Source organism: Bufo gargarizans, chromosome 2 (genome assembly GCF_014858855.1).
Source record: "Bufo gargarizans isolate SCDJY-AF-19 chromosome 2, ASM1485885v1, whole genome shotgun sequence".
Classification (NCBI taxonomy): domain Eukaryota; kingdom Metazoa; phylum Chordata; class Amphibia; order Anura; family Bufonidae; genus Bufo; species Bufo gargarizans.
In genome coordinates this window covers 90,115,331-90,127,397 of record NC_058081.1, presented here as the reverse complement: position 1 = coordinate 90,127,397, position 12,067 = coordinate 90,115,331, and the positions used below count along the sequence as shown (strand labels likewise).

The window sequence follows — 12,067 nt, the reverse complement described above, 5'->3', positions numbered from 1 at the left end:
TGGTCCTCTGGTGGTCCCTTTTGCTTGGATTGACCACCAGAGGACACAGGCAGCTCTGTAAGTAGCACCAAACACCACTACACTACACCTCCCCCCTGTCACTTATTAACACCTTATTAACCCCTGATCACCCCATATAGACTCCCTGATCACCCCCCGTCATTGATCACCCCCTGTAAGGCTCCATTCAGGCGTCCGTATGTGTTTTGCGGATCCACGGATCCGCGTATCCGCAAAACACATACGGACGTCTGAATGGAGCCTTACAGGGGGGTGATCAATGACAGGGGGGTGATCACCCCATATAGACTCCCTGATCACCCCCCTGTCATTGATCACCCCCCTGTAAGGCTCCATTCAGACGTCCGTATGTGTTTTGCGGATCCACGGATCCGAGGATCCGCAAAGCACGGACACCGCGGATCCGCAAAACACTGACACCGTGGATCCGCAAAACACTGACACCGGCAATGTGCTTTTCGCATTTTGCGGACAAGAATAGGACATGTTCTATAGGCTCTACAAAAAACACAGTGTTCACCCGATCAGGCCTGATCTTGTGCGCACACTTGCGTTCAGTCCGCCCCACCGCAGTGACAGAAATGTTTTTTTTTCTGATCACTGCAAAAACACTGTAAAATTGCTGTGGCGCTATAAAAAGATCACTTTTGAGGGGCATGGCGAGTTCATAGAAGATTTATTTTTAAGTTAGCTGAAATAGATTTTTTTTTTTTTTTTTTTTTTTATTACAAAGTCTCATATTCCACTAACTTGGGACAAAAAATAGAATCTCACATGAACTCACCATACCCCTCACAGAATCCAAATGCGTAAAAATTTTTAGACATTTGTATTCCAGACTTCTTCTCACGCTTTAGGGCCCCTAAAATGCCAGGGCAGTATAAATACCCCACAAATGACCCCATTTTGGAAAGTAGATGCCCCAAGGTATTCTCTGAGGGGCATATTGAGTCCATGAAAGATTGAACTTTTTGTCACAAGTTAGCGGAAAGGGAGACTTTGTGAGAAAAAACTAAAAAAATCATTTTCCGCTAACTTGTGCCAAAAAAAGAAATCTTCTATGAACTCGCCATGCCCCTCATGGAATACCTTGGGGTGTCTTCTTTCCAAAATGGGGTCACATGTGGGGTATTTATACTGCCCTGGCATTTTAGGGGCCCTAAAGCGTGAGAAGTCTGGAATCCAAGTACCTAAAAATGCCCTCCTAAAAGGTACTCATTGGAATTTGGGCCCCTTTGCGCACCTAGGCTGCAAAAACGTGTCACACATGTGGTATCGCTGTACTCAGGAGAAGTAGGGCAATGTGTTTTGGGGTGTATTTTTACATATACCCATAATGGGTGAGAGATATATCTCTGTAAAATGACAACTTTGTATAACAAAAATGGGAAAAGTTTTCTTTTACAGAGATATTTCTCTCACCCAGCATGGGTATATGTAAAAATACACCCCAAAACACATTGCCCTACTTCTCCTGAGTACGGTGATACCACATGTGTGACACTTTTTTGCAGCCTAGGTGCGCAAAGGGGCCCAAATTCCAAAGAGTATCTTTAGGATTTCACAGGGCATTTTTTACGCATTTGGATTCCAAACTACTTCTCACGCTTTAGGTCCCCTAAAATGCCAGGGCAGTATAAATACCCCACAAGTAACCCCATTTTGGAAAAAAGACACCCCAAGGTATTCCGTGAGGGGTATGGTGAGTTCATGTAAAATTTTATTTTTTTGTCACAAGTTAGTGGAATATGAGACTTTGTAAGAAAAAAAAATATAACTTCCATGAACTCATGAAAAAAATATAACTTCCATGAACTCAAAAAATCATCATTTTCCGCTAACTTGTGACAAAAAATAAAAAGTTCTATGAACTCACCATGCCCATCAGCGAATACCTTAGGGTGTCTACTTTCCGAAATGGGGTCATTTGTGGGGTGTTTCTACTGTCTGGGCATTGTAGAACCTCAGGAAACATGACAGGTGCTCAGAAAGTCAGAGCTGCTTCAAAATGCGGAAATTCACATTTTTGTACAATAGTTTGTACCATACTTTTACCCAAACCAATAAATATACACTTATTGTATTTTTCTTTATTAAAGATATGTAGAACAATACATTTAGAGAAAAATTTATATAGAAATGTAGTTTTATTTGAAAAATTTTACAACCGAAAGTGAAAAATGTCATTTTTTTGCAAAAATTTCGGTCAATTTCGATTAATATCAAAAAAAGTTAAAATGTCAGCAGCAATGAAATACCACCGAATGAAAGCTCTATTAGTGAGAAGAAAAGGTGGTAAAATTAATTTGGGTGGTAAGTTGTATGACCGAGCAATAAACCGTGAAAGTAATGTAGTGCAGAATTGTAAAAAGTAGTCTGGCCATTAAGGGGGTTTAAGCTAGGGGGGCTGAGGTGGTTAAGGACCAGTTCAGGTCTGAAGTCACTTTGTGAGGCTTACATAATAGAAACCACCCAAAAATGACCCCATTATAGAAACTACACCCCTTAAGGTATTCAAAACTGATTTTACAAACGTTGTTAACCCTTTAGGTGTTCCACAAGAGTTAATCGCAAATGGAGATAACATTTCCGAATTTCAATTTTTTTGCAAATTTTTTTTTAATCATTTTTTTTTCCAGTAATAAAGCAAGGGTTAACAGCCAAACAAAACTCAATATTTATTGCACTGATTCTGTAGTTTGCAGAAACACCCCATATGTGGTTGTAAACTACTGTACGGGCACACAGTAGGACGTAGAGGCAAAGGAGCGCCGTGGGGTTTTTGGAAGGCAGATTTTGCTGGACTGGTTTATTTACGCCATGTCCCATTTGAAACACCCCTAGAGTAGAAACTCCATAAAAGTGACCCCATCTGAGAAACTACACCCCTCAAGGTATTCAAAACTGATTTTACAAACTTTGTTAACCCTTTAGGTGTTCCACAAGAGTTATTGGCAAATGAAGATTAAATTTAATAATTTAAATTTTTTGCAAAAATTTTTCATTTTATTCTATTTTTTTCCAGTAACAAAGCAAAGGTTAACAGCCAAACAAAACTTAATATTTATTGCCCTGATTCTGTAGTTTGCAGAAACACCCCATATGTGGTCGTAAACTACTGTATGGGCACACAAGGTGTCACCATCACCTCACAGGATCTAAGGATGGTGATTCGTGGTGTATTATCACCCCACCAATCACCATCCTATTCCAGGTTATCGGGTCACCAGAGACCCGAATAACCCAGAAACGCAGCAAACAGCAGGTCTGAATTGACCTGCAGTTTGCTGCGATCACCGATACGGGGGGGTCACAGGACCCCCCTCGGCATTGTCACAGAATGCCTGCCGAATGATTTCAGCAGGCACTCTGTTCCGATCGTAAATACGGCGGTGATCGTAAATACACATGACGTACCGGTACGTCATGTGTCCTTAAGTACCAGGGCATCATGATGTACCGGTACGTCATGTGTCCCCAAAAGGTTAAAATAGAGGTATTAGTTGCTAGTTAGCATCTATTCCTGACTGATAGATGGAAGGATATGTTTTATCGGATTTAGTTATCTGCTTATTTTTGATAAATCTTCATTTTATCTTATCTTGGATGATATTTCTGGGCTTTGGAATGAGGGACCACTGTACTGAGTCATCGTGACCTCTCCAGAATTAATTCAAAGATCATCCTCAGATCTTTCAAAGGCCATCTGCTGTGATTGGAGCAAGCTTTGTTTTCTACATTCTGGTTGTGGTGGGGTGATGACTATGTCCTTCTTGATCATGCACTCCTCCCACTCATCTAAGACTGGAGTACTATATACAATTTTTTTGCTGTTCCTCTAGTGTAATTTTCACCTGTTTTACATTTTAACTTATCTATGTCCAGCTCTTGTCTCTTCCATTTCTATGGGTGGGCAGCAACTCATCAAGCACCTGCATCTTCCAGGAGTGCATTGAAGGCAGGTTTTGTTAACCCCTTTCTCTCCGGCATGGAATATAGTCCCTCAAACACAACCCCAATGTTCTCACTAATAAATAACACTGGTATACAAAGGGTATGCAATGCTTCCCTCCACTTTCATTCTCTACTGTCTAGAGAGAGAGATATAGCTATATGTTTCTATGAATTTAGAAGTAGGGAAGAATGAATAAAAGATGCCTGGGCTGCTTCACCTGCTTCACTGTAAGATCACTATGCTGGCACTGAAAGGAGATAGAGTGTAGGGGAGAAAGTGATCATGTCAGTCCACCACTGAATGCAAAAAAAGGTGGACCAGAGTGTCAGTCACAGGAGAAACAGCAGAGAGAAAAATGTAATGTTCATAAAAAAAAATAATAATAATTTTATGCCATGTACAGTATATCATAATAATACAATTTCAAATGCCATATACATATTAATACTTTTCTTGGGTTACCGTTTCAATATAGAATAAACCTGATTACCTCCTATCCCAAGTTCATTTTGTATGGCTAAATTCAAGACTGGAAATGTAAATTGTGTGGTATAAAGGGACCCATCCTGTTGTGGCCTGTGGACTCACATAATTTGCTCTAAATGCACACTAAAAACCTTGCATTTATAGATATAGTAATTATAGTAGTACTGCTATAGAAATAAAAATTAGCTTACCATAGATATTAAAGTATGGTATTAGCATCACACCAGGAAAAGTGATGAGCATACTCTATGTGAGCACCCATTGCCAATTTTACTGTTCAATTAATAGAATGTGTTTTTAAAATAAATAATTTGAAAAATGGCATAACATCTTTGATCTTTGTTAAACAGAACATCAGAATGACAACTTCAAAGCCCCTATAGCAGCAACTGGGCGGTGGACTTTTATGTGGCTGCTGATCACCATATATCCCTATGAAAGGACTAAGTAGACAAGAATCAGAGACAGTGGGAGAAGCTTTCTCCTTGGCAGAGACAGAGTACCAGAGTCCCTAAAGTGAGGACTGAGGATCCTTATCCTCTGTTCCTCCCTACCAAGATGGAAATAGTGAAAAGTGTACTTAATTGGTTGCTTTGGTACTACCCATAGAGTGCCCCTTTAACAGTAGCTTATCTCATTGTGCCCTGTTGGATGCCAGTGGTTCCCATACAAAAAAGACTTTACAATTCTATATTTGGGCATTGCCTTCTGAATGTATTTACTACGGGGTACATTAGAAAAGTATAACCAGAGTCGGACTAGCCCACCAGAGTACCAGAGGATCACCGGATGGGCCTAAACTCTGAGACCATAATGGTCCCCAGGATCTGAAAGAAAAGAAACATTTGGAGCTCCTTTTGGAGCCAGTCACTAGCCGCTAGAGACAAAACCTATTAATTCTAAATGTATTTAACTTTATTTATATATAAATAGGGGTTAGACCTCAAGAATAATTTCCTCTGGTGGGGCCCCTAGAACCCCAGTTCAACACTGAGTATGACCCACTTCTTTATGTGGATAATACATAGTGAATTTACTCTTTGTGCAGGTAAAGAAATATGAAAGCGGCATTAATAATGAGCCTGAGGGTCAGTGCTTGTAATCCTGCTTATAGTTCGTGATACAGAATAACAGATATACATCAAACAGTATACGAAAATGAAAAGACTATTGCTTGTAGGTTACCAGATATATATTGTAAATATACCTGGTACATTATTCAGAAGATATCAAATATTTAGTTTGATTTCTTATTTTATTGCTTGCAGGTGTTCCTCTACTCAGCAGTGTATGTGTTAGAATCTGCTGGACGAAATGATTTACTCTCTGCATGCAACAGTGATCCCTGAAGGGTACAGCAGGACTTCTGTTCACATGGAAATCATACTAAGGAAAAATGATACACTGACTTAATTAAAAAAAAGGTGTAAACATTTCCAAACCTAATAAAACACTATTAAAATGTTTGCCCAGCTCATAATAACAATATCAAATAAATACCTAAAATGAAATATACATAAACAGATTCTAGATAGATATTTCATGGTCCTGCTTTCTGTCATGACGGGGGGTTTCTGTCCAGAGACAAAGTTGAGGCAGCACAAGTCATGCTCCTGATCTCCAGAGAGACCACTTACTTTCCAGCCTCAAGTGAACTTTTTAGATGCTAGACAGCAGAGCGAACTGCTACAACCAGCATTAAAGACACTACTGCAAGATGAGGGATTACAGCCAAGACACCTATCACAAAAAAAAGAAGAAGAGACCCCAGGGGTTTGGAGAGAGAAGGGAGGGGGACAGTGCCCACCTAATGTATCCACTAATGCCACCCCTAAAGGATAACTCGGCACAAGCTCCCGAGTACAAATGGCAGAATAACAAAAGAAAAGGAGCCAAAAAATGAAAAATAAATAAATATTTATTTGCAGTAATATAACAAGACAATGAGTAAAAATGCAATACAACTCAACTGCAAAGAACCAATATATATAAAAAAAATGATGGCGCCATCCTGGTTGCTACACTTCTGGTCCTCTTTAGGTGAGTCCCTCCTGCTTGTTTACTCTGTTGTCTCTCTTCACCTGGATGATTCACAGTTTTCCCAGGCTTGCGTCTAGTGCGGCTATTCATCTTAGCTGTTTGGTGTATCTATCTATTTCCATATTATCATTTTTTTTTATATATATTGGTTCTTTGCAGTTGAGTAGTGACTCACCTTCCATTATTATTATGTACATGTAGTGATCCTAGATTAGGTTACTATACCTTACACGTTCCTGTGATCTTTTATACTTATGTATTATTGACCAGTGTGTCCCTCCCAGGGTGGCGCCGTTTTTTCCTTCCCTGTTCCCTTTCGTTCCCTGTTTCCTGGCATCACATGCATTGTATTGCATTTTTACTCATTGTCTTGTTATATTACTACAAATAAATATTTATTTATTTTTCATTATTTGGCATTATTTGGCTCCTTTTCTTTTGTTATTCTGCCAAGACACCTATCACCTAGAACGTAACTAGGTAAGTATCGCCTAAGTGCCAAATTGCTGCCATCCAACCTGCCTCCATACCCTTACTTGTGGCAGAGAAGATTTGCACTTAAGATATGCTGCTACTGAATGTATTTTAGATTCTACGTTGCACTTAGAGAGTGCTTTAATGTTTTAATACATGTAAAGCCTCATTCACACCTTAGTGTTAGTGATTTCCATCAATGATTGTAAGCCAAAACCAGGAGTGGAGCCTCCACAGACATAAGGTATAAGGGAGAGATCTGCACATGTTCTGTGTTTAGAGCCGCACCTGGTTTTGGCTCAAAATCACTGATGGAAATCACTGACAGAGGACTGATGTGTGAATGAGGTATAATTCTAGCCTCATTCTTCAGTGGTACATTTCCACTTCTCCGATCCCCAAGGAGCAATGGCCTGAAGGAGTAGACCGTGACACAACATTTCATCAGCGCCATACTTGCAGTTCAAAAACTAAAGAGAATATTAACCTTTCCATTCAGTACTGGAATACATGGGTGTGAAGCCTCCTGTTTCAATCCTCAATTTAACCCCTTTCCGACTGCCCCATGTAAATTTACGTCAGCAGTTGGGCATTTAAAAATGCCGCCCACTTATGAGCGGAGCGGGTGCCATAGCTGTCGGGGCCTGCTGTTTTAAACAGCAGGCACCTGGGACTAATATATGCAATAAACAATAACAAATGTGACCACGACATCTGGGAGGTAAAAGACCAGGAGCATGCGCTTTTGGCCATGCTTCGATCTTCGCCAGGGGGAGGCGGATGCACTGTGCAACAGCCTCTGTACTCCGGAGTGGTACAACCCTGCCGCACGTCAGTTCCTATGGAGAGCCTGCCTTGTTTTTTTCCAAAGTTTTTTTCAGTATTAAAATGCAAGAAAAACTATGCATATGTGGTTTTGTTGCAATCGTATTGAACTTGAGAATAAAAGTAAGAGGTCAGTTTTACCACATAAGAAACGGTATAAAAAACTACCCCATAAAACTGTGGCGGAATGGTATTTTTTTTTTATAATTCCACCCCATTTGGAATTTTTTTCCCGCTTTCCACCACATGGTATGCAATTGTAAATGGTGCCATTAGAAAGTACATATTGCCCTTCAAAAAACAAGCCCTCATACAGCTATGTGAATGAAAAAATAAAAAGAAGTTATGGCTTTGGGAGGGCTTGGAGAGAAAAACGAAAAAATGGAAAATCACCTGGTTTTGAAAAGGTTAAAGAAAATGACAGAGACATTTCCAAGCATTGTCTAGTGCAAATAATTGTGCTGATATTGCAGTACAAAGCCATTTATTGCTTCCTTTATCAGAGTTGCCAGAAATGAATCATATACATTCATCACATCGTGGTAAGCTGTCCAGCCGGCTTTATTATAGTTCTGTCTCTCTTGTAGTGATAGATTTTTCACAAGAAAAATGCCTAAAAATACAGTGTTTCTCCGAAAAAAAGACAGGGTCTTATATATTTTTTTTCTCAGAAAAAAGAGTTAGAGCTTATTATTGGGTAGGGCTTATTTTGGCTCCATGAACATATTTTATATAGACACATGCCAATCCAGAACAGTCCCTGGACAGTGTTTATATTAAATATGACTATAACCCCCCTCATCCATAGGAATGCACCCATATACTGCAGTACATGGATGAATTCCTATGGATGAGGGGGGTTATAGTCATATTTTAAATTATTCATTCTGGTACCGTATATTGCCTCTGAGCTGTCCTTACCCAAGGGACCTAGGTATCTACGGTACCATGGAGAGCAGATACGGCACGGGAGAGATGTAGGTAGCTCCTCCAGGCAGCAGAGAGGAGAAGGAGATCCTCCTGCTGCCTCCTTCATGTAAGTAAGAACGTGTAGGCGGGTCAGCCCACCCGTCAGGTGTTGCTTAGTGCCTGTGCTGCCCGCCCGCCCACAGCTTGATGGCAGCTCAGGAGCCATTAGTGAGTGATCCTGAGCTGCTGCGGCCTGCACATTTCCCCCACCTTCCCTTTATATAAAAAAAAATATGGCTTTATCTAGAACTTATTTTTGGAGTAGGCTTATATTTTAAGCCTACTCCAAAAACCCTGCAAAATAGCGCAAGGGCTTATTATCGGGGTAGGGCTTATTCTCGGGGAAACACGGTAGTAACAACAGCGGTCTACTGGAAGTACGAGTAAGACCCAGTAGACCTATTCAAGAAATAGAGTATTTATTGGTCTTAAAATTGCAAACAATACCACACACAGAAACCAAATAACGGTACCATGCTTGGACTCTAGTTGTAGCCAGAACCCAGGCGGATCGATTGGGCCCGGAACCATCTTCCTGCGGCATTCTGGTCTGGGGCTATGACCCCTAAGGGGTTTTATGGGTCATTTTCTGCCAGCACCAGAGGCGGCCGACTACAGGTCATAAGCCAGCAGGTGGTGTCTTTTCTGAAGGGGGTCACATCATGCCAATGTGTTTGGAGAGACCGGGAACCAACTGACATCACTGCCCCCACATGACTGCAGCCAAGGACTATTCCACCATCATAACCCAAAGGGACTTTCATCTACCGGGTAACTGACTTTTGCTCTGCTTAACCCTGTTGTACCTATACCACCTGTATCTGGAACCTCAGACCACTGTATATATTCTCTGTGTATATTGTGTTATATCAAGTGTGCTCTTAAGACACGTAAATATATAATTTAATCTTGTGCTGTCTTGTATCTCGATCACAAATCCCAACGTCTGTGTTTCGGCCTAGTTATAAGCTACTGCGGGTTGGTTTCTCAACCTATATAATACCGTTAGCGGAACGGGCTTATATAAAACGAGAAGCTAATGGCAGATTGCCTGGGCTGAGGACGCGCTGTTTCATTGCGGCAGTGAAAAGGCCCTCTCAGCTTGTTGCCTCTCTGTACCCGCGTGGACAAGAGGTGTCTGTATAAATTGTACCAAGCTGACCTTACCTGCTCCTCTGGAGGGCGTAACATCACACTTTGGTAACCCGTGACCATACCACGTCTTGTGAGCTCAACGTAGGTGACGTCAAGCGGGCACGAGGTCTGGTATTCGTCACTCATTTTACAATCCTAAGTGTAAATATGTTTTCCAGAAATGTTACATGATTTATTTTCTGGAGTGTTTTGCTCTGGAACATCTCTTGAGAGTTTAGCAGTAGTCAGTCAGCATACTAGGGCTCTACATTCCTTGATATCATAATATTCTGGTGAAAGTGCTCAACATGTTCATTACTGAAATCACTGAAATTCAAAGGGAAAAAATTTAAGTGAGAATCCAAAAAAATAACATGTTTTGATCATCCACTACTGTATAGTAATTTTCAGCTTCATGATTTCTGAGTTTGCAGTAGCATTCTTGGAGGCTACACCAGCATATTTTTCTGCTGCACTCAACTTGCTTTGATACTCCATATCCTATATCAGTTTTCTACTATGGGGCCCTAGCAATATCCCTTATTTGATCTTGACATCAGTGACTCAGAGAAAGTTGGTCTTCAGATACACTCATGCCATTTTGATCTATCACTTTGATGAAGTTTTTATCAGTCCTAGTTTGATCTGCGGTAGAGGCAAGATTCACCAAAGGTGTGCTAGCTACATTTTTGCTTTCTGGGATAAGTGATTGTAATTTTGGCCACTCTTTTCTGATGTACTGTAATATTTTTATACTGTCCCATTCCCACAGGAAACTCAACAAAACTTTGTGTATCCAAGTAAGTAAAAAGGCAACATCTTAGAAATTCCAAGAGTGCTTTTCAAACTAAAAGCAGTTTTATATTTCCATATGATTTTTTCATGTTAAAGGATGGATAGGTATTTATTCCCATTGTAGAGAAGCTCAGCTTTCAAGCTTACCTTTGATGAATCAATAAACAAGCACCAGTCTGTGGACCATTTTGTTGGCTAGCATAACATTAGGAACCTCATGAATACACATGGTTTTATTCTTGAGAAAAAAAAATCTTTGAATTCATCCTGCCAATTACAAAAAAATGGAGAAGATGCCAACTTTACAGCGTTGAACTCAAAAGTTTAGATCATCATCATGAGAAAGCAATGAGATACATGCAGAAATATAGCAGCTGATATGAGTCAGGTCTACAACTGGTATGAGAAAATTAACCAAATATGTAACACTTTCTTCCACAGGACCATTTGTCTGTAAGATGGTTCCATTTATTCAAACCACAGCAGTGGTGGCCAGTACGTTAACTATGACATGTATCGCAGTAGAGAGGTATCAAGGGATTGTCCATCCACTAAAAATGAAGAGACAGTACACCAACAGAAGGGCCTACAAGATGCTTGGTAAGACTGCGGTGATACTGGTTTACACTTTAAAGTCTTCTGTTTTCTTTTATATTAAAATAGTTTTCTGAGATTTTTGAACTGATGATTTTTTAACTCTGGATAGGTCATCAGTATCTGATCGGTGGGGGGTCAAACACCCAGTACCACCACCAATCAGTTGTGTGAGAAGGCATCGTCACTCGCAGTAGCACACCGGCCTTCTCATAGCTTTCCCTAAGCTATGTGACGTCACATTCATTGGTCACCTTGACTAGGCACAGCCCCTATCGAATAGACGGCACTGTGCTTGGTGAGCAGAGAGAAGGCCGTGGTAATGCCTTCTCAAACAGCTTATCATGGGGGTCCTGAGTTTTAGTTAAAAAATCTTGGAAAAACACTTTAATTATGCCCCTTTCACACAAGTGCGGGTGCAATGCGTGACATGAAAGCATTGCATCCGCACTGAATCCTGACCCATTCATATCAATGACTGTGTACATAAAAGTTTTTTTTTTTTCACGCATCACTTGTGAGTTGTGTGAAAATTGCAGCATGTTCTATATTCTGCATTTTTTACGCAGCCCTGGCCCAATAGAAGTGAATGAGGCTGCATGAAAAGTTTTTAGTTTTTAATCACGCCCGTGAAAAACGCATCAAAACGCATTGCACCTGTGCAGAAAAAACTGAACGCAGTCACAGACAAAACTGACTGAACTTGATTGCACAATGGTGCGAGTTTCACTGAACGCGCCCTGAACGCATCCGGACCTCGTGTGAAAGAGGCCT

At 40.6% G+C, this 12,067-nt stretch overlaps 1 protein-coding gene across 1 annotated transcript in view; it reads left to right on the top strand.

The window, feature by feature from the left end:
* The window catches only part of LOC122929513 (pyroglutamylated RF-amide peptide receptor-like), a 312,149-nt gene that overhangs the window by 285,586 nt on the left and 14,496 nt on the right, over positions 1 to 12,067 (top strand). The window contains exon 2 of the mRNA XM_044283116.1: positions 11,141 to 11,299. Within this exon, the coding sequence (XP_044139051.1) occupies positions 11,141 to 11,299 (159 nt within the window). The remainder of the gene's footprint in view (positions 1 to 11,140; positions 11,300 to 12,067) is intronic.